Source organism: Moschus berezovskii, chromosome 14 (genome assembly GCF_049115385.1).
Source record: "Moschus berezovskii isolate FMDL1 chromosome 14, NW_MosBer_1.0, whole genome shotgun sequence".
Lineage (NCBI taxonomy): Eukaryota > Metazoa > Chordata > Mammalia > Artiodactyla > Moschidae > Moschus > Moschus berezovskii.
Genome location: NC_142473.1, coordinates 70561220 through 70584260, shown reverse-complemented (window position 1 = coordinate 70584260; position 23041 = coordinate 70561220). Strand labels below are relative to the sequence as shown.

Here is a 23041-nt window from a genome sequence, read left to right as displayed (position 1 = left end):
GTAGTACACACATACAACCTCCTCTGCCATTTCCCCTTAGTTGCAGGCAGAGTCCCTCCTAAAGACGTCTTTACTGACTGATGCTGGTTGATTCAGGACAAGAGTTCATTCTTGTTACTTCCAGTTCTCATGGAGTCAGAAAGCTGACTTGAGTACTCCTCATCTTGACTCAAGAGCTCCACAGGCAAAGACTGAATTTTAAACAACTTTCAGGTCTGATGGAGATGTAACTTGTAAAGAAGTAGATCACTTCTCCTTTTTCCCAGATGTCAGCCCTGTCACTCAAAGGCAGGTAGGAAGAGAAACGCCTTCTAGAAAGATTGTTTTAAGAGAAGAAAGAGGAAACAGTCAGGCGTCAGCTGGAAAAGCAAGAGTCAGCACAAAAACCCCTATTTTGGGAACTATCTCACAGTGATACATGTGAGTTCACACCCTGCTTTTCCAGACAGCAGTCTGTACTACTGCTGGCTGAGATAGGCCACTGTTCTCCAACTTCATCATCACAAGGCAACAAGTCCGCAGCTAAAAGGGCGGCCACTGACATGAAGGCACCTCTGCAGCCCATCACTTGTCAAGGACAGGCAAACAGCACCGCCTGAATCTCTCCACAGTCCTGAGAGCACAGTTTACTCCATGCAAGGCTCTCATTGCTGCATGCCTACCCTTCTCAGAAGGCTCAAACAGAGCAGATGGGGCTCGGGTACAGCTTTAAATGAAAAGAGCCAAGAAACTAGCCTTGAATACTTAGATTAAAAGCCCTCTTTAGAGCAGATGCACACAGCTGAACTTTTATTTTTTTAAATATTTATTCACTAGATCATCTATCTATCTATCTTGCTGTAAGCCTACACTGAGGATTTGCACAGGCAGAAGAAAGAGTTGGTTAAGAATACAGACTCCACAGCCAGATGGCTTTGGTTCAAACCCTGGCTCTCTATCATTCACTGGCTTTGTGACCTTGGGCAAACTATTTACTCTTTCTGTGCTTAATTGTCCTCATCTGGAAAATGGGGACAGTAGCAGCCTCTACCCCTATGGGGCTATCAAAAGAATTCAATGAAATCATGACACGTAGGACTCTTAGAACAGCGCCTGGCCCATGGTAAGCCCTTTTATCAGTGTTTGCTATTATGGCCATGATCATTATTATCTAAGGAATAGCCAAGGGTTCAAGAGTCCTAGTCAGTCATTTTCCAGGCCTGGAACACGGCTAAGTATTGTTCATGTACACAGTTAGCGAATAGTATAACAGACCTGCTAGGTCTCCTATTGAGATGAAGAAAAACCAAGTACAGCTGCCACCGTTCAGAAACTCACAGGCTGTTGGCGGATAACAAAAGCAGATTCGCAAATAATGGCTGAAGATAAATGATGTACACGAAGTGACAGACACAATATAATCCAGTGAATCTAAGGTTTTCCTATTCCAAACCCAGAGTTCTCTCCACAACTTCGAAAACAGGTTTTGCATAGCTATTTATTCAAATTAATTGTGTGCCTATCACTTTCCAGACATTGAGAGAACACTGGTGAAAAAGACAAAGCTTTTGCCCTCATGACATTTACTTCCAGTGGGGGAAAAATAAGTTATATGTAAAATCCATTTTCACGTAGTGACAAGTATAGCAGAAAGCCAAAGCAGGTAAGGAAGGAAGGTCCGAAGAGGCAACATTTCAGCTGCTGCTGCTGCTAAGTCACTTCAGTCGTGTCCGACTCTGTGCGACCCCACTGACGGCAGCCCACCAGGCTCCCCCATCCCTGGGATTCTCCAGGCAAGAACACTGGAGTGGGTTGCCATTTCCTTCTCCAATGTGTGAAAGTGAAAAGTGAAAGTGAAGTCGCTCAGTCGTGTCCGACCCTTAGCGACCCCACGGACTGCAGCCTACCAGGCTCCTCCATCCATGGGATTTTCTAGGCAACATTTCAGCTGAGGCCTAGATAATTAGGGAGTGAGCCCTGTGAAGGTCTGAGGAGGAGCACCCAGGCAGAAGGGAACCCAAGCACGAAGGCCCTGAGTGAAGGACCGTCCCCTCTATCTGAAGGACAGTGAGAGAGCTGTGTGGCTGCAGCGAGCATGGGGGTGGACAGCAGGCGTGAGGACGGCAGAACCCCCTCCTGTGTGCCTTTATAGGTCCTCTTCCTCCAGGCGATTCTGAAGCAAACACCAGACATGATATATTTCATCCTGGGGCATTCTAAATAGTTAGATGACCTCCTTTGTATCCTAAAAGAACATTTCAGTATCTATGTGAAGAATGGCTTGGGCGGGGCCGGGGGGCGGTTACAGTGAGGGGAAGATGAGTAAGAGTGGCCATAAGGGAATGACAGTAGGAGCCTGCAGAGAAATTATGTGGCCTGGACCAGTATGGAGAGTGGGTGAAGGAGAGAAGTCCTTGGATTTGATGTATAGATGAGGGTAAACCTGACAAAATGTACTGATTAATTAGACATGGAATTGAAGAAAAGAGAGATACTGAGTATTACTCTTACGTTACTGGCTTGAGACATGATGATGCCATTTACTGAGAAGGAGAAGTCAAGGGTAGAACATGCTGGAGAGGGAGGAGAAAAGCAAGAGCGATGTTTTGAACAAAAGCAGCTGTGAGGGCAAAGGCACGGGACAGAGAGCAAGAAGGCTTTGCTCCAAATTCTGACTCTAGGTGCTTCTAGTTCTAGCTGGACGACCCTGAACAGATCCCTTACTCTCATTGACCTTTCTCATCTATGGAACATGGGGGTAAGCAAAACTACATCTCAGGTTTGTTTGAACAAGGAAATAAGATGTACATGTCGTTGTTGTTTAGTCACCAAGTTGAGTCCAACTCTTTTGTGACCCTATGGACTGTAGCCCACCAGGCTCCTTGTCTATGGAGCTTTCCAGGCAAGAATACTGGAGTGGGTTGCCATTTCCTTCCCCAGGGGATCTTCCCAAGCCAGGAAGCAAATCCACTTCTCCTGTTCAGCAGGCGGATTCTTTATCACTGAGCCACCTGTGTATATCATGTAAACTGTAAAGGTACTGAATCAAAGGTAACCTACTTGTTTCTTTTGTTACTTCTGATAAATGTTTGTTTAAATAATTCATATATGAACCTCAGGTTATGTCTTAAATAGTATTATGAAAAAACTTTCTATCACTTTGCTTGTTTAATGCTTATACTTTTGAAGGGCACAGAGCATCATTTACATTTCTTATTTGCATTTATATACTATCGTTCACATACGTTGTCTCACTTAATCGTTAATACAGACAGAATGGGTGCTCTATGGCCCCTAAACGACTGATGAGAAAATTGAAGGACAGAGAAGTTCTGTCAAAGACCTGACATCCTAGTCTCACGGCCTTCCTCTCTTTAAATCAGAATACTGCAATCCTGGTATATAATCCACTAGGCATTAGGGCTGAGTCATACTAGGGAAATTTCTGACACATAGAATACTGAGCACCTTCATGATCACTGGTTTAAAAAAAAAACAACACCAAACAGGACAACTTCTTAGACCTGGCATGTAACAGTTTGAAAGATACTTGTACACATGTAAATTCCCTTGGTTCCCTCACCTGTGATTAAGCATGGCACTATCGTATGAGAAAAGGATGCACTCACTTTATACTCTGGCCTAAACCTGGAAAAATGGCACTTTTCTGTATCACTCTGTGTTTAGTAACGCTCCTTAGCATTGTCTGTTTCGGTCACCCACTCAACCAATGCCTGAGAGTCTACTCTGTGCTCCATAATATGCTGGGTGCTTGGGTTATGTAGGAATTACAACTATTTTATTGTTAAAGAGTGAAAAGAATCATGTTATTAAGACCAGAAGAACAAAAAACTGATTTATGATAGATAAGTTATTTTTGAAAGGAATCATGGACATCCAAGTTTCATTTTCACGTCAATTAAAAAAATTCCCAGTGGCCCTCTCCAGATTTTCTTTTCCCAGGAAGGTGTATCAGTTTCTATTATTTGAACCGCTGATAGTTACACTCCCATTTGTATTGGACATAAATTAATAATAGTAGAGAAATGGTTCAGAAGACCTAGTTTTTTAAAAATACAACAAGATTTCAACCTAAGAGATGTGGACTCCAACTACACTGTGTTTCTTATACCCTTTTTCTAGATGGCAATTCATCAGCAACAGTTCTTAATATCTAGTGGACGATGAGCCACAGTCCTCCAGCTGAGGAACACTGGTGCTAAAGGGTATTTATGTGATAGGGGACAAAAGATCCTTATGGCCATGAAGTTTGAGAATGCTGGGTTAAACAAAGTAAGTAAGTCCTACTATTTACAGGAGTGCTCAAAGCCTTTATTATGCCATGGTACCTGTGGAACTTCAAGAGCTGGGTAAATAAGCAGCATCTGCCAGACTTATTGGACCCTAGAACCCTAGTTTAAAAGACTAAGTCAACAACTCAGATAATCAGTGTTCAGTCCAATATACTTGGGTGCCCAGGATTGGGGGATTTCCATTTATAACTGAACATGACGAGCATCTGTTTAGTAAGGTGCTGATTCTTTAAGACTGGGGAGAGTTGAATGGAGAACAGATGCATGGCTCTGAAGTGGGGAGGAGAGACCAGCTGCTCTAAGGTAAGCACCATGCAAAAAGGGACTGCTTTGGCTTTTGATTTCTATGACAGCTTCAACATCTAGCACTGCCTGGCACATAACAGACACTGGGTATAATTTATTTAATACATGGATAAGTGGAATGAAACCTACAGAAATAAAGGTTGCGTAAATTTCAGAATGAGTGACTACGTTGTTTTTCTGTCTTCAGTGATTTCGATTTCCATATCGAGACTCCTAGACAGTGCTTAATTTATTTTCTTAGAACAAAAGACTGAGAATTATTCCAACTGCCTTTTGCATCATGACCCTGCAATAATCTAATAAGAAAGGTTACACTGCTTTTTTGTAGATGAACGCACATTAATGAGATCTCCTTGAAGTAATCCTGCTTCCATTATGCAGACAAAATTACATTTTCCAGCATAATTATTGTGTCAGTCGAGCTCCCAAATTTTGCTATGAATTGTTTCATTTGCAAAGGCAACATCAACTTACTAGTTTGTCAAACCTCTGAAAAACTGAAGGGAAGCTCATAGTTTTAAGTAGTGATTATCAATCTGTGTCTCTCTTGGATTCTATCTTTTACATATCTTCCTCCTAGCCAAAAGGACTGGGCAAGTTTTAGTTCTTTCTTGTTGAAAGTGAAAGAGGAGAGTGAAAAGGTTGGCTTGAAGCTCAACATTCAGAAAACTAAGATCATGGCATCTGGTCCCATCACTTCATGGGAAATAGATGGGGAAACAGTGGAAACAGTGGCTGACTTTATTTTTTTGGGCTCCAAAATCACTGCAGATGCTGACTGCAGCCATGAAATTAAAAGACGCTTACTCCTTGGAAGGAAAGTTATGACCAACCTTGATAATATATTGAAAAGCAGAGACATTACTTTGCCAACAAAGGTCCATCTAGTCAAGGCAATGGTTTTCCCTGTGGTCATGTATGGATGTGAGAGTTGGACTGTGAAGAAAGCTGATCGCCGAAGAATCGATGCTTTTGAACTGTGGTGTTGGAGAAGACTCTTGAGAGTCCCTTGGACTGCAAGGAGATCCAACCAGTCCATTCTAAAGGAGATCAATCCTGGATGTTCATTGGAAGGACTGATGCTAAAGCTGAAACTGCAATACTTTGGCCACCTCATGTGACGAGTTGACTCACTGGAAAAGACTCTGATGCTGGGAAAGGTTGGGGGCGGGAGGAGAAGGGGACGACCGAGAGTGAGATGGCTGGATGGCATCACCGACTCTGTGGACATGAGTTTGAGTGAGCTCCGGGAATTGGTGATGGACAGGGAGGCCCGGCGTGCTGTGATTCATGGGGTCGCAGAGAGTCGGACACGACTGAGCAACTGACCTGAACTGAATGGGTTTTAAGAGAAGAACTAATGGCTTTCTTTAAGATGTGTTTTTAAATTACACACCATTTACATTCTTCAGTCTTTACTTGAGATTTCAGACTATAAGCTCTTTGAGGGCTACGTGGATCATGAATGCTTTGTGGAAAACTATATTCTGCACACCAAAGAACAATGCCTAGAACAATGCGCTGCAAGTACTGCATGAACACCATGTTTCTCCTTTCACTGAGACTCACTGTTTTAAAGTAAAATCTTTCTCTCTCCCTTCCCCACATTTTCTCCCTCTCCCCCCTAACCCCCGCCAACTCTTTATTTGTTTCTCTCTCATATCATGTATGTGCATTACACACACATACTCTGGAATACAGGGAGGTCTTGCTATACGCTATGGCATTTTTCCCATGAAAAACACATAAAGCATGGAAGTTTGGTGGACATCTATCATTAGAGGAGTTTTGGACAGTTACTACTTTGCATTGTGCAATGTCACCTCCTCATCCAAGCCTGAACCTGCCCTGAGCCACAGAACAAGTCTGGAAGAAATCCTGACTCACACTCAAGTCATCTGATCAGAGCTGATCTGTGACACAGGGCTGATCTGTGAACCATGAGTCTGACAGATCTCAAACCCACCACAGGACATTCTTCAGCACTGCTTATCTAGTAATTTTTATTTTGTAGCTTATCTTTATTCTACTAGAAAAAAAATATTTTCCTTTTTATTGTAAACTGTTTGTATCTACTTAAGCCTGATTTTACTCTAGATAGGGACCATGACATCCCCATAGAGTACTATAGGTTTTAGTCTAAAAACACAAATCAATAGGATAATAGGATTCAGTACATTGCTTTACTAGCTCTGTGACCTTGGGTAAAGCACTGAACATGTATAAGTCTGATATGAGAATAATAACAGCACCATTGTGGCTGTTGTAAGGGTTAAATGAGATAGATGATCCATGTGGAATGCTTAGCTCATGTTCATTAGTGCAGTCTCTGGGGAGTTAATAGATGAATAGCCATGATGATCAATGACCTTAACAAGTTCATCACGTCTGTAAGTCCTCTTTTTATTTTCTTTCTAATAAGCTACTCTCCTGGATTCCATCCACAGAAGTAGAAGCTCACAATGGGTACGCCTTGTGGGTCTTGTTTTATCTCCAGGCATGAATTCCTCCTGCAGAGTTTAGATAGCATTTCTGGATTACTGGTGGTTGGGTGATGTCATTTAGGGTAGTCATTTATCTGGCCCCCTGCATTTCTTTCTTACAGCCTATATAACTTCCTTTTCCCTTATTTGGTACTTAAAGAGTCTTGATTGGCGGGGACTCTACCCTTCATTTTCATTTATCAAAAATTCCTAACCAGAAGGGATGAGTGCTGAGTTTCAGGGACATGGTGAGCTGGGGCGTCTGTGTCTGGCCTTTTTATCTGTGCAGCTTGCTGGTAATTGCTAAGTTTTCCCTCCTGAAACAATTATCCCCCCATTTCTCTCCCCACCTCCACCCCACCCCCCAGTTAATTATCAGTTCTGGAATTAAACTGCTTGCCTCTCCTGCCGTTGTCATGACAACAGTTGGCCTGCACCTGCCACTGGGTGAACAGTGGCTCTTTCAGAAGAGGCAATGGCAGTTGCTGGCTCCACAAAAGCCAGGGAGTAAACTAATGTTTACCTGTCTGGGGAGAGAAGTTTCTGTTCATTCCACCTTAGGCAGTTTCCTGGCAAGTTCCACCTCGACTTCTGCCTCATACAAACTGTTGCTGGCATTCAATAAAGAAAATGAAAACAACGTTTTCTGATAAAAATGCCAAATCCCTGTTGGCTTGTCACCATTCCATCCATTAACTTTACTCATCGCCAGCCAAGATGTTGGAAGATACGAATCTTCCATCTCCTGAGAATGCGAGTCCAGTGTGCAGGTTAAAAGCACAGAATTTTAGGCCTGACAGATCTGGGTGACCATGGCCTAAGAACTTCTTGTAATATCAATCTCTTCATCTGTAAAAAGGGGATGGGAATAACTAAATTTAACAGAGTTTTTCTTTAAAGCTTTGAAATAATGTATGTAGGTCTGACTCCTATTTTAGGTACAACGCGGAAGCAGGTATCACTATGACAGCTGCTTAGGTGCTAATCCTGAACAGCCCTGAAAGTCAGGGCGCAGTTGCCAGCCAGGTCGGTTTTAACCGTCCTTATCTGAGTGGCAGTACCTGAGAAGCAGGGTGAAACGGTCCACTGCCCCACAGCCTCTGAAGCGATGCATCCAGCAGCCAGGGACAGCTGAGAAACGCTTCTCTGCGGTTCTGTCAGCTCCTCCCTCTGTACTGTTTTTCTCATGCTCAGACTCACTTTCCTTTAAACAGAACTGATAGAACCGGGGCGGGAGTTGGGGGGAGGAGACATGTACTCACCAAGGAAACAAAACAGTTTTCTGTTTTACAACCACATTACAACCTACAGGGAACAGTTGGTAGTGGTGCTAAGGAGTGGGGAAGGAAGCGTTTATGTAAGGAAGTCTTTTTCTTTCCTAATACCCCCACTTCTGGCTAAAGAAGTCTTTTTTTTTTTTTTAAATGAACCTACAACCACTCACAGGTCGCAGGTCCAAATAGGACAGGCACAAGAGTGCTGCTCCCTGGCAAAGACGTTGCCATCCGGGGCGCCCCCGTCTTCACTCAGTCTCTGGCCACCTTCTTCATGTCCTGAAGCCTCCTCCTCGTAGTTCTAGTTTTAAAGAAGCCTGCACGCGGTGACTCCAAAACTTCATCCCATCTTGAAAAGAAAAAGCCCCAAACAAAAAACGCACCAGCTTCTGCTCCCAGCATCTGGTTACAGACACCTGCTGTGGGTTTCTGGGTGAAGAGGTGAATGCAGTTCAGCCATACAGAGCTTACAGAAAAAGGAAGGCTCCTTGGAAGTTATTGGGGAAAGAGAATTATTCACCTCTTGCCTGCCTCTCACTGAGAGGCAGTAAGAAGATGCTAGAGACCAGCAGGTTTCTCCTAAAATAAAAAAGACACCACTAATGACATTTGTCTGTGGCTGCCAGGGGTGAGGAGGGGGCAGAACCAAGGACATCAAAATTACTTATTCTTAAAACACAGACTGGAGTTTTGTGACTCCCTAACATCTATCACTGGCTTAGTGCCAGTCCAAAATGTTTATGAAGATTAAACAAGGAAGAAGAGAATTAGGCTCCAACCAGACTATTCAGCACCGGATCTAACTCAGGGATACCTGTGACATCAATTTAATTCTTTGACTTGCTTCTAAGAAACATCTAGAGCCTTAAATCTGTTTGGAAAATGCTGGTGCTTTAGTATTCCTTATCTCCATTAATTTAGAAGGAACCAGGTAGCTACTCTCCAAATTTGGTTTTAAGTTAGAGCAAGGTGGGAGCTGTCAAAACAGGTATAAGTAAGATAAAAACAAACAATTTCCTTTTACAACTATATCTCAGTTGCTTTTCTATATAAAAGAAGAAACCCAAAAGGAGAGTACTTTTAACGCTTCATAAACTACTTGTCCTTTCAGTATAGCTTAAGTTGTGCAATTTGATAGAAAAACTGAGGTACAGAAAAAGCAAACAAATTACACATAACAACTCATGAGCTATGACTACAGGAGGAGACCCATTCAATTCAAAAGTCCATCCATTTCTTCTATGAATAGGGAGGGCACTGCTGTAGTCAAGAGGCAAAGCCAACAGGAAGTGGTATAAACCATGTGGTGCCTCAAATGGCACACAAGACCCTGGACAAGGGAGACTCAGCCACCCTTCAGTCCCATCTCCTCCCTCAGGCCAGTCATGCAGTTGCTAACCCTTTCCCACACAGCATAAGAGTTTACATCCCTCTGAGCCTTCAGAAATGCTGATCTCTGTGCTTGCATGGCCTTCCTACCCTGTCTGTCTAGAAAAGCTAATCACTACACCCATCCTTCAAAGCCGGCACAAACGCTATTTTTTCTGGTTCTCTATTTTGAGTTAGTTGTACCTGATTCTATATCCAACATATTTATTGCAGAGAATCATTGGACTGTAGTGGTCAAGAGCCCGCAGTCTCAAATCAGAGTACTTGAATTTGAATACTGGCTCTACCACTTTTCAGCTGAGTGACCTTGTTAGTGTACATATAACCTTTCTGCAACTCAGTTTTCTCATTCAGATGAGAAATGAAGATAATGTATTAACCACTTATTAGGACTGCTGTGAGAAATTAAAAAAAAAATGTTTAAAGTACTTTCTGATGCGCTGGGAAAGACCCTGATGCTGGGAAAGACTGATGGCAGAGGAGAAGGGGCAGCAGAGGGTGAGCTGGTTGGACGGCACCGCTGACTTTACTGTTGCTCGTGTCTGACTCTCTGCAACCCCGTGGGCTGTGGCACTGCCCTCAGGGTCCTCTGTCCTCCACTGTGTCCCAGAGTTGGCTCAAATTCACGATCATTTAGTTAGCGATGCCATTCAACCACCTCATCCTCTGCTGTTCCCTTCTCCTCCAGTCTTCGATCTTTCCCAGCAACAACAACATAGCTGGCATTCAATAAATGCTTTTTAATAATAATTTATAATTATAATTACTGTATCGCTCTTACATGTAAAATTAAAGTTGTTTACTTAGTTGTCTCTTTTGAACTAGACTTTGAGATCTTCAAATACAGAGCCAAAGTCTGTATTCATCTTCATATCTCTGAGGCCTAGCATGGGGCCTGGCAACAGAGTAGACAATTGAAAATGTTTCTGAACAAACGAATGAAAAAATCCCTCTGCAATTTTACTTGCTAAAGAGATAAGGGAACAGAGCTCCTAAAGGTGAATCTTATTCTGATGAGCTCTGAGGTCAAACATATAAACAAGGTATGCCTGCCGAGCATCATAACTACGCACTGGATGGCAAACCAAAGTTGATTTAGCATAAAACCACACGATGAAAAGTGACATCCAGGTCTCTTCCTCCTGGGCCTTTTTTCCTTAGCATTATGAAGCCAAAAAAGGCAGGCTGCTCCTAGCTAGCATTCCCACTGTAAGGCAGGCAGAATAAGCTAGAGTCACCTTGGCTGAATTTTCCAGCTGTGAATGGATTCTCTGGTTATTGGCGAATATGTACAAAATAAAATAAAGCTGTGGCTCTCACAGGCAAATATATGAAAATCAATTACTCTAGGAAGAAGGCTTGCTTTTATTAAAGATAGGCAATACAATGCATTGCATGGCTTCATACTTCACCCAGGAGAGGAGAGGATAAACAATTCACATCAGCAGAGGAAAACAAAGTCAGCTCAGGCTCCATAAGAGGGAAATGTGACAGCAAAGACACTCTCTGTGCTGAAGACCAACTTAGACTTTAGAGCCCCACGTGAGGATAATAGGCAATCCTGACAGTTCCACTCAACGTCACAAGTATCAGAGCCATTTTCCTTGGCTTCCACCTAGGTCTTCTTAAATGAAGACAATGTAAATACCAAACCAAAAATTTACCATCAGAGGATAAAAGATACCTAAGTGTATCACTGACTTAGTGCCCTCTTATCTCTACAAACTAAGTAATTAGAAAGAGAAATGCCAGATCTGAGGACATGCATATAGCCATTATTTTAGGGCGTGGGGGGGAAGAGTACCTAGTATATAGGTACTCAAGAAAATTTTTAAAGAAACAAAATTGAGAAATGTAGGGGAAAAACCTCTACCAAATTATAGAGTCTATAATCTGCTATAAGCAATTATTTTCATTTCATACTTGATATATGACCGTATTCCTGCACATACTATATTCCCAAAAACTGGGGGCAGAGTAGAGCAAAGAAGGGCTAGCATTTACAGGAAAATAAAACCCAGCAACACAGAGACAAAGAGGTTAAATGACTTGCCCAAGGTCACACAGTCGGTCCCCTACCAAGAACAGAAGGTAGGTCTGCTGACTCTCCTCGAGCTCCTGCTTCCTCAGAACTACTGTTTGTTGGATCACAGAATCAGCATGGTCAGATTCACACTGATCTCAGCGGGAGCTCTTTACCTGAATAAGAGCCAGCTCTGAAGATGAAAAATTCCACAGAAATCCTCAGTATGGCTGTTACTATTTAAAAAGCCATTTTCCTTTTAGTTAAAAAAAAAAAAAAATCAAAGAAAATCTCAATAGCAAATGAAAATTTAATATTGATCTTGCTACTTTCTCCTCGGAACACACAAGTTTAAGGGTCCTTCCCTCTCTGACTTCCTCCCACTACACAACAGCTTTCAAGGCAGCAGAGCCTATTGCCGCCTCCTCTCCTTGAATATATATTACTTCTCAGCAGGCTCCGGCAGCAGTAGAGAAGGAGCCAATCTGTGAGGGAGCAAACACAAGATCTCCCATTATAGCATAGAGAAGACAGAAAATTGCTGCCAAATGTGTAAATTGCTTTTTTTCTTCTTTGGCTTGGAAAAAAAAATCACTCTGGGCTTTAAAGATACCCTCTTAAAAAGTGATTCCACAGTGGTTAATATCCATGTTCTACATATCAGAACTTCTGTTCCTCCACTCCCTCCAAGAATCCTTGTCATCTGTATAACTATCATGGATTTGAAGAGGGACTACCGAGAAGCGAGAGGCAGCTGATTCTGCAGGGTCAAAGGAAGGCTTGGATGCCTGCTCCCAAGGGAGTCTAAAAGCACCCCTTTTACTGCAGACCCTCAGGGGGCATTGTGTGAGAATGAGATGAAGAAATAGCCCCTTACAGTTACAGAGGCTAAGGAGAGGAAAAGAAGCCTGCAGAAAACAGAGGCCGTAACATCCGAACGTCAATGCAAGTAAGAACTCCCAGGTTAGAGGAATGAGATCCAAGTGATGCTCTTACAGTTACAGAGGCTAAGGAGAGGAAAAGTAGCCTGCAGAAAACAGAGGCCATAACATCCGAATGTCAACGCAAGTAAGAACTCCCAGGTTAGAGGAATGAGATCCAAGTGATGCTCTGACAAGTGAGTGTGAATCCACACGCCTTTCATTCAGTGCCACAGAGAGAGGTGGGCTGGCCCCTGGGAGACAGTCCGCATCATGGCTGAGGGCGTGGGCTCTGAGACCAGACTAGATTTAAACCCCAGCTCTGCTTCTACTAGCTGTGTGATCCAGGGCGAGTTAATCTTTCTGAGTGTTCATTTCCTCTCTTTTACAAGTGGGATAATAGATCCATCATAAGCTTTACATGAGGGTTAAAAGAGAATATATAGAAAACACTTGTGCACAGTAAAACTTTAAAAAATGGTATCTTTGATTATCATTGTTGTTAACTAGCAGGAAAAGTACACAATAGAATTCAGAACAAGGAAGAGACATGACCAAAAGCACAAATACTTGGCCACCTCAAATCTAACCAGCTTGGGAAGTCAAAAGTGAAAAGAAAAAAGAAGGCAGGGAGACTCTAGCTGGCAGGAATGGAGGAAAATGTAGATCTATTTCAGACAAATATGTTTCAAAAAGACAGGATATTTCCTTTGTTCCGACCACCACAGAGAGTGGCTGGAATCCAATTCTCCCTGGACTTTGTGCAGAGTGGGGAAGGAGCTGTGTGGTAAGAATACTAGCAAAGGAGACGCAGGTGTGAAACTTGAGCAGACCTGGAACACAGTGTCTCCAGATTCACGTCTCCTCCATCCCCCGTGCGGGGAGACCCACACTTCATTCCGTCTTCCTGACACATCAAACTCTCATTTAACACTGTCAGCAATACAGAAGCCTTTGGAACAAAACTCTGGCTTACGGAGATGGTAAAGTGTATATCATAAATGTAAGAAATTTCAGATCAAAGGCAATCTGCCCTGAGGTGTTAACTGGAATAAATTGAGCCAAATGGTAGTTCAATGCAAACTGAATGGAACCAGGTAGGAATTTAAAGGGTAAAAGGAAAATTTGACTTCTCTTTCTGCCATTCTGGAACATGCTTTTTTCAAGTGCTCGTTTTACCAAATAAGTCCCAGTCCAACAGATCCCTACTGACATCCATGGCAGCTTGGCTTGAGGGAGAAAGCTTGAAATCTTGGTTACTAGTAAAGAAACTCTATTTGTTGTTGTTGTTTAATTGCTATCTAGTGTCTGACTCTTTTAAGATCCCCCCATGGACTGCTGCCTGCCAGGCTCCTCTGTCCTGGAATTCTCCAGGCAAGAATACTGGAATGGGCTGCCATTTCCTCCTTCAAGGATCTGCCAGACCCAGGGATCACACTCACATCTCCTGCATTGGCAGGTGGATTCTTTACCACTGAGTCACCAGGGAAGCCCAAAGAAACTCTAAACACTTCACCACTATCTTGTCAAAATGACAGGAAGGAACCTGCAATTAAATTCTGAAGCCAGTATCTCATACTGAACAGTATCTCTGAAGGGAGTTAATCTCTTCATAAGGTCCCTTCATAAGGTCAACATGACTCTGGCATGTGTTCATAAAGACAAGATGAACGTGTCCATCCTAACCAGGCACTCACAAGACAGAAATGCCATTTCTATATGCAGAATATGTACAACTACATCGGCTGAAGTGTTTTCTTTATATTGGTCTTGCTTGAATCCTCTCTCTGGGGAAGAAAATGTCCAGGACTCTGCTTTGTCTGGATTTTAAGGAGCTAGAGCTAGTTTTGAGAGAAGAGGTGGAGCTTGTCTAAACCAAAGGTTTACAAATAATCTAATGAGTTTGTCTAAAACAAAGGTCTGTGTAAAATGGTGAAAACTTGGTCAATAACTAGAGAAGATGTTGATATAGGCTCCCATCATCACAAGCCTGATCTAACTAGTCTCCCTGGCTCCCATTCTCCATTCTGCATGCAGAAGAGCATACAGATGAGACTTCCAAAATGCAAACTGACTCAGGTTAATTCACATTTTAAATTATTTAGTGCCCTCCCACTTCAAGAGGCCTATACGGGCCCTCGGTGGGCTGGACTCCGCTTTCCTTCCTCCACTCTTCTGTTGTCTAGAGCCAGTACCCACGTTGTTCCCTGTCCCTGTAACAGCCCTGTCTCTGCCTCTCCTCTGACTGCCTTCCCATCCTTCAGAACTCCATTTACACAAAATCTTTTCTGGTGAGCCGCCCCTTATTCTTCAAGACTGTCTCAGGAGCTCTTCCTAAAGCGGCCTGCTGCTGCTGCTAAGTCGCTTCAGTTGTGTCCGACTCTGTGTGACCCCATAGACGGAAGCCCACCAGGCTCCCCCGTCCCTGGGATTCTCCAGGCAAGAACACTGGAGTGGGTTGCCATTTCCTTCTCCAATGTGTGAAAGTGAAAAGTGAAAGTGAAGTCGCTCAGTCGTGTCCGACCCTTAGCGACCCCACAGACTGCAGCCTACCAGGCTCCTCCATCCATGGGATTTTCTAGGCAAGAGTACTGGAGTGGCTTGCCATTGCCTTCTCCAAAAGCGGCCTAAATTTCACTTAATCAAAGCACTTCCTCCAGACCATAAGTGCCTAGTCACGTGCTCGTCCCTCCTACTAGACTTAGGACTCACAAGGGCAGGGACCATGTCTGCCTTAGTTTTCACATACGCTCAGTGTAAGCACAGTGCCTGACACACAGCAGGGTCAGAGCAGAGAAGGAGCGAGTGGCAGAGAGCGAGAGAGGAAGGAAAGAAAGAAACGAACCACAACACAAAGGGAGCCTGTTCCTGAGGACGGCTGGAGGATGGACTCTGACGGGATCCCCTGAAGCTCTCCGGGTTTAAATCGGGGGCGCCTGTGCCATTAGCCACAGAGGACAAGGAACGAGATTTAGGCTGAGAACTACAGCCCCAAGGAAGGAAGCAGCAGGAAATCCAGATGTGGGATAATATTTGGCACTAAGACAGGGGCTCAGGATGAGTGGAGGGAGGAAGGAAAAAGAAGGAACTGTATCTGTAAACAAAAACACAGAAGGACCAAATCCTGGCTCCAGGAAGGTAACCTTGGGCAACTCGTTTAGCTTCTTTCAATGAGAGGCTTGCATCAGATGAGTGACTTTCAAACTAAGTTCTCAGGAACCCTAGGTTTGCGCAGCAGCCCCTCAGGGTCTATTGTAAGGAACAGAGGAATCTCACTAGAAGATGTGGCCCCAACTTTAACCAGACAAAAAATGTTTTGTATACATTCTACCCAAAGCCCATCTGAAAAAAAAGCTGTTTCTACTAAAACTAAAGTTTGAATAGCAGTGGCCTGGATGATCTTTCTGACAACTCCCAGCCTTAACAGTCCTGAATCCTATGTGACAGAAGGGGCCCATCTGGACATTGCATTTTACTTTGTACAAATGCCCCTTGATTGTGTTCACAGCAGAGCTACAGCATTGCCTAGAGCCTGTTCTCGCTGCTGAGCAGAAAGAAGCAAAGGTAAGTAAACTAAAGTCCAGGTTCACTGAGAGGCAGAGGCAACGAAAAAATGAACTTTTAAATCTCATGTGGTGAAACAACAGCACAAAGAAGCATTTTTTCCATCCTAAACAAAGTGTTGCATACCTATGACCTTGGGTTCACCGTATAGGTGTCGTGAGTCAGACACAAGGCTGTTATGGGTCAGAAATAAAGAATATTGGATCCAGAGTCCATTAAAATAAAAAAAAAAAGCAATCCAATTCCAATCAAGAAAGAACAATGCAAAAGTTTATCTATTCAGTCCACCTGATACCTAATTACCATTTAAATGTAGTACCTACTGGTCTTAACAAGGTATTCAGAATGTGCTACAGAATAAGGCAGAGTTACTGTCCTTGTACACTTTAAAGCTTATCTTTATCTGAAGGTTGCAGACAGGAAATAGCATAGATGGGGAGGGAGATGGGAATCTTACAAAATAAGATCTTCAAAGCCCCTGGCTTAAGATGGAGATCCCTTATCTGTGCTGTTCCTTGGCTGGTCATATTTCATGGGGCCTTCAAAGGCCACAAATGTCACTCTACTTCAATTCTGAGAACACACAAGCAACAGTAATGTGATCTTACCCAGGTTCTTCCTCGTCGCCCTGAAAGAAACAGAAAAGAAACAACATAAGAAATCAGGATCAGTAGAGACTGATTGAGATTTTTTTGTTTTCCCTCTTCTCTCCCAACCTAAAAGCAAAGCTTGTACATTTACTGCAACAGAGACAAGCTAGTCGACATCTAAGTGCTAAGACAAGGGCTAATATAAATTCCTACGTTCAAACTGCCCAGCAGAGATGAACTAATAATTTGCCCTTGCATGCAGAGAAGTGAATGCATAGACCTAGGAGGTCTAAATAATAGCCTTGCCTTTTATTTGTACGGCTGGCTGTATTTAGTTTTGAGCGATCTGAGAGCCCAAAATAGCAGCGGGTCTCAGGCAAAAGCTGACCAGCTCCAAAAGCATCAAGCTGTTCCCCTCAAAGGCCCACTTCAGCCTCGGCCTAGCATCTTTTCCCTCCAAACATGAACACAGAAGCTCTAATAGAGAGCACACTATATGCACAAGGCTCTAAACTGGGAGTCGAGAAACTGGAATTCTAGTCCAAGCTCCGTTATTTATTAGCTATGAGCCCTTGGGCAACCCAGTAATTAATCAGGACCTTGATCTTCTTTGTAAAAGGACAGTTCTGGCATTTGATGAGCCACACCATTCTCCAGTCAAACAATGACATTTCTCTACTTCTCATCCACTCTTTACAAAAGCAATGTGTGGTGGTGATTCTTCCAGATACTGTATTCTGTGAGCCTAACTTGATCAGTGATCACAGCAGATTTCTTTGAGCCTCTTTTTGTGACCAAACAAGATTTTTCAAATGACGCTCAACCCTTCTCCAAAGGACCTCACTTATCCTTTTGGTGACAGAGTATCTTTGATGTCCTCCTCTTTAGTCATTCAGGATTGGTTTCAATAGAGACTGTATTTCTTAGTTGGAGATAACTCCCCAGGAACTTGTTTCATTAATGGATAGACTGACTGACTGATCTTACAGGTATAAAGGAGAATGAACTCTGAAGTCAGACACTTGGTTCAAATCTTCACTCAATTACTTGCTTGCTGTCCTACCCTGGTCAAATTATTTTGCCTTTCTTCACTTTTCTAATTAGTAACATAGGGGTAAAAATTGTCCTTATAATATAGGGTTCAGTTCAGTTCAGTTCAGTTCAGTCGCTCAGTCGTGTCCAACTCTCCGCAACCCCATGAATCACAACACGCCAGGCCTCCCTGTCCATCACCAACTCCCGGAGTTCACTCAAACTCATGTCCACAGAGTCGGTGATATCATTCAGCCATCTCATTCTCTGTCGTCCCCTTCTCCTCCCACCCCCAACCTTTCCTAGCATCAGAGTCTTTTCCAGTGAGTCAACTCGTCGCATGAGGTGGCCAAAGTATTGCAGTTTCAGCTTTAGCATCAGTCCCTCCAATGAACACCCAGGATTGATCTCCTTGAAATTAAGTGAAATAATATGTACAAATGTCAAACACAGTGCCGAAGACACAGAATGCACGTAATAAAGGTTATTATCAATATCACTAACAATTCAGTATGATTCATTAGGAAGCTCTTACCTGAGGGCACTGAAGATAATAGACAAAAAACCCAACACGATCAATCCTTCTAGGAGCTCCCATTCTGGAGCAGGGGAACTAGATAGAAAGTGAACTATGCCTAAATGTCTTAAGGGTGCCACCAAAGACACACACAGAACGCTGGGAGAGTCAGAAGAGATAAACACAGCCTCTCCCGGAGGAGGGGGAGAGGGCTCCACAGAGAACGTGGCATTTATACTGCCCCTTGGGAATACGAAGGATTTTTCCCAGGTTGAGAACAGAAGATAAACAGGAAGGGCACTGGAATAGCGAGAGCAAAGCCACCGCGGTTTATAAAATGCAGGTGTAAGGAATTATGAGTTCTGTGAAACTGGAGGATGGGGATGTGTATGTGCGTGTCTTGGGCAGGAAATGTTGGGGGCGGCAGTGGTGTGGGTGGGCGGGAGGCTGGGAATGCCACAGAGGTAACGGGAGATTGCCAGCGCACAAGCCTCTCAAGGACACCTGCAGTCGGAAAGGTGATTCTGAACAGATTATGCACTGGAGTGGATAAAAAAGGACATTTTCAGAAGGCTGTTAAGAATCTGCACTATTGCTGAGGGTGCTAATCATCTAATGAGAAGTGGCCAAGTAGTGGAAGGAGGGTACAGGGTTGGTGGAAACCTTCTCTTGTAGTTTGTTTGACTGGCATGTCTTATGGGAACTATAATCTAGTGGGAAAAAATCCATATAATTTAAATTTAATATGAGCTACATAACTATCAATGACATATTTAAACCTCAACACAATTTTCCAATTATCTTGGGTGTTAAAACATAATTATCTAGGAGAACTATAAGGAAAAAAGTATCCAGACTTCCTTCCATGATTCGGAGGAAGTCTTCACAATCACCTATCTTGGTATAATGATCAGGAGACAGGCTTTCTAAGTTAGAGAAACGTGGCTTTGAATTCTGGCTCGTCAACTCCAACAGTGAAGCTTTCGGCAATTTACTTAACTTTTCCAGGGTTCAGCTTCCTCACCTGCACGTGGAAATCCTAATTCTTACCTCACAGGGTGGCTACATGGATACATCAAATGAGAAAATGTGTATAAAACATTAACCAAGTGTCCAGCATAAGTGCTCAACAAACGGTGGTCATTATTCCACTTCTCTGAAATGGTATTTGATAACATTTCTGGGGATAATGGGAAATAAGAGAGAAGATGGGGTTTGCCTTCATTCATCCGTTTCTGCTGCTTATAGGTAAGTGGCTAATTTTAAAAAAACAATAATCACTATCACAAAGCCTGGGAAAAACAGGGTGAGTTTCACTTTTGAAGAAATGCACAAATGCATGCAAGAACAAATGCACATACACGTAAGGCGGTTTTGAACAGGTGAGCAGACTTTCAGAGGGTTAGTAATCTTGCCAGTAAAAGGCGAGCCCATTCTCTTCCCACTGCTTGGAATGCACATCCCTATGCTGAGAGCTAAGGTCAAGCCTCACTCAGAAAATCTTCCTCAATAGCAGACTGAGTGGTACAAATCAACTTCTTTACTGAACAGAGAAAGACTCACAGACATAGAAAACAAACTTACGGTTGCCAAATGGTAAAGGGGTGGGGGGGGCATAAATAAGAAGTTTGGAATTAACAGATACATACTTGCATACATGCTACGTTGCTTCAGTAGTGTCTGATTCTTTGTGACCTATGGACCACAGCCTGCCCAGGCTTCCCTTTCCAAGGGATTTGCCAGGCAAGAACACTGGAGTGGGTTGTCATTTCCTACTCCAGGAACAGATATATACTATTATTTATAAAACAGATAAAAAATAAGGATTGACTGTATAGCACAGGGAACTGTATTGAATATCTTATAATAATGTATAATGGAAAAGAATCTGGAAAAGTATATACATATAAACATATATGTGTGTATATATATGTCAAAGTGATTCAGTTATATAAATATATCACACTTATATATATAAATTTGATATATTTATATAACTGAATCAGTTTGACATACACCTGAAACTAACACAACATTGTAAACTAACTATACTTCAATTTAAAAATGGTATAAAAAAAGGATTCTACATTCAGCTTTCTTCAAATGTTATCCTCCTCACTTAAAACGAGACTGAAACGGGACCTTATAAGTGAAACAGTATAAGTAGGTTTGTGCCAGAAACAGGACATTCCACTCCAAAGAGCAAACTCATACTCCCAAAGAAAAGGCCTTAACTTGGAACCAAATAAATATACTGGCTATATATTTTGCTGGCTATATATTATACCGGCAAATAATTTGCTGGCTTTAGAATAATCTTCATAAAAAAGAAAGCAAAAGCACTTGGGCAGGTAGGACACCTAGACATATTGTTTTCATCAGCTTTATCGACTTATAATTTTTAATACCATAAAATTAACTGCTTTAAGTTTATGTAAATAACTTTAAGTAAATTTAGAGTTAAGCAACTATTATTACAAACTTGCTTAAAAACCCTACATACATACACACAAGCACACAGACATGAAATTATCTTTTTCCTTCTTAATTTCCTTAAAAGCACAGTTTTAACCTAAAATTACAGCTGTCTTACAGTGTTTATAACATACATAAATTATATACATCTGACAACTAAAACACAAAGGATATGGAAAGAGGGTCAATTGACCTATACAGTTTCAAGCTATGTACACTTTATGTGAAGTGGTTTAAAATTAACTTTAAGTAGACTGAAAATTTAAGGATACATACTATAATCCTTATAGAAACCACTAAAAAATAATGCAAAATAAAAGGACTAGAAGGCCAATGGATATATGACAATGGAATTCAAGGAAATGTTCAAGCATCCAGAAGAAAGCAAGGAAAGACAATGAGAAGAACAAAACCAGAAGACAAACTGTACAGTGGCAGACCCAAATTTAACTGTATTAATAACAACGTCAAATGTTAACGGACATCACACTTCAATTAAAAGACAGAGATTACCAGAACGGACAAATGACTAAGACCCAGCTGCATGTGACCTGTAAGAGACACACGTTAGGAACACAGACAGAAGGAAAGCAAAGGAATGGAAAGAGATAAGCCACAAGAACAGGGAGCATAGCACTGGCCCGGCTTTACTAACATTAGATAAAACAGGTGTCAAGACGGAGCACTAACAGAGAAGCAGGGAATGTTCACAATGATCAAAGGACTGGTTCATCAGGAAGATGTAACAATCGTAAATACGTATTCGGTTAGTGACAGAGCTTCAAAATATCTGAAGAACAGCTCACAGAATTAAAGAAATGCAACATCCCTCTCTTAGCAGTAGACTGAACTAGACATAAAAATAAGCAAAAACATAAATTATCTGAACTCCTAATTGCTATTTTAAAAATACCTCACTTCAAACTACAGAATACATATTCTTTTTAGGTGTGCATATGCATTCAACAAGAAAGACCATACGACAGGTCATAAAACAAGCCTCAGTGAGTGTTAGATAACTGAAATCATTCATAACAGGTTTTCTGTTGACAATGAAACCAAACTAGAAATAACAAGGTATGTAGGAAAATACCCTATATTTAGAAACTAAAAAATATACTTCTAAATAATCAATGAACAAAAAGGAGGAAATCACATGGTAAATGAAAAAATATTTCAAACTGAATGATAAAGAAACCACAACATAACCAAAGTTGTATGAGTCAACAGTGATTAGAAAAAATGTACTGCTCTAAAAATTTACATAAAAGAAGAACGTAGTAAAATCCATGATATACGAAGACAGAAAAAAGAATAAGGTAAACTCAAAATAAGTAGGAAAAAAGCAGATGTAAACAAAATAGAAAACAAAGAGTAAAATTAGCAAATCAAAAAGTCTGTTCTTTAAAAAGACTAATAAAATTAATAAAATATAAGTTAGACTGATCAAGGATAAAAGAGGGAAAATCACAAATTATCAGTATCAGAAATGAAAGATGGGTTCCCATTCTAGAGACTACAGTTAAAAAATATAAGAAATATATGAACAACTTTATATTAAAAACTAAAACAACTTAGGTGAAAATGACAAATCCCTTGAAAATTACAACCAATATAAAATTTTAACATTTCAAATCAATGTAAGATGAAAAAATTTGACTAGGTCTATATCAAGTTCATTCTAAAGGAGATCAATCCTGGGTGTTCATTGGAAGGACCGATGCTAAAGCTGAAACACCAATACTTTGGCCACCTCATGCAAAGAGTTGACTCACTGGAAAAGACTCTGATGCTGGGAAAGATTGGGGGCGGGAGAAGAAGGGGACGACAGAGAGTGAGATGGCTGGATGGTATCACCGACTCGATGGACATGAGTCTGAGTGAACTCTGGGAGTTGGTGATGGACAGGGAGGCCTGGCGTGCTGTGATTCATGGGGTCGCAAAGAATCGGACACGACTGAGCGACTGAACTGAAATGAACTGATATCAAAGAAACTGAATTGACTATCAAAAACCTTCACATAAAGAAACTCTAGGACAGACAGTTTTGCTGGTAAATTCTACCAAATATTTAAGGAAGAAATAACACCAATCTTACAAAACTCTTCCAGAAAATAGATGAGGAGGAAATACTTCTCAGGTTGTTTTCTGAGGCCAGCACTATCCTAACACCAAA

At 41.9% G+C, this 23041-nt stretch overlaps 1 protein-coding gene across 2 annotated transcripts in view; it reads right to left on the bottom strand.

The window, feature by feature from the left end:
• Nucleotides 1-23041, bottom strand: part of TRIM44 (TRIM family member 44) — a 121219-nt gene that overhangs the window by 43093 nt on the left and 55085 nt on the right. For both annotated transcript variants that reach the window (XM_055423845.2, XM_088843254.1), the window contains exon 4: nt 16860-16879. In XM_055423845.2, the coding sequence (XP_055279820.1) occupies nt 16860-16879 (20 nt within the window). The remainder of the gene's footprint in view (nt 1-16859; nt 16880-23041) is intronic.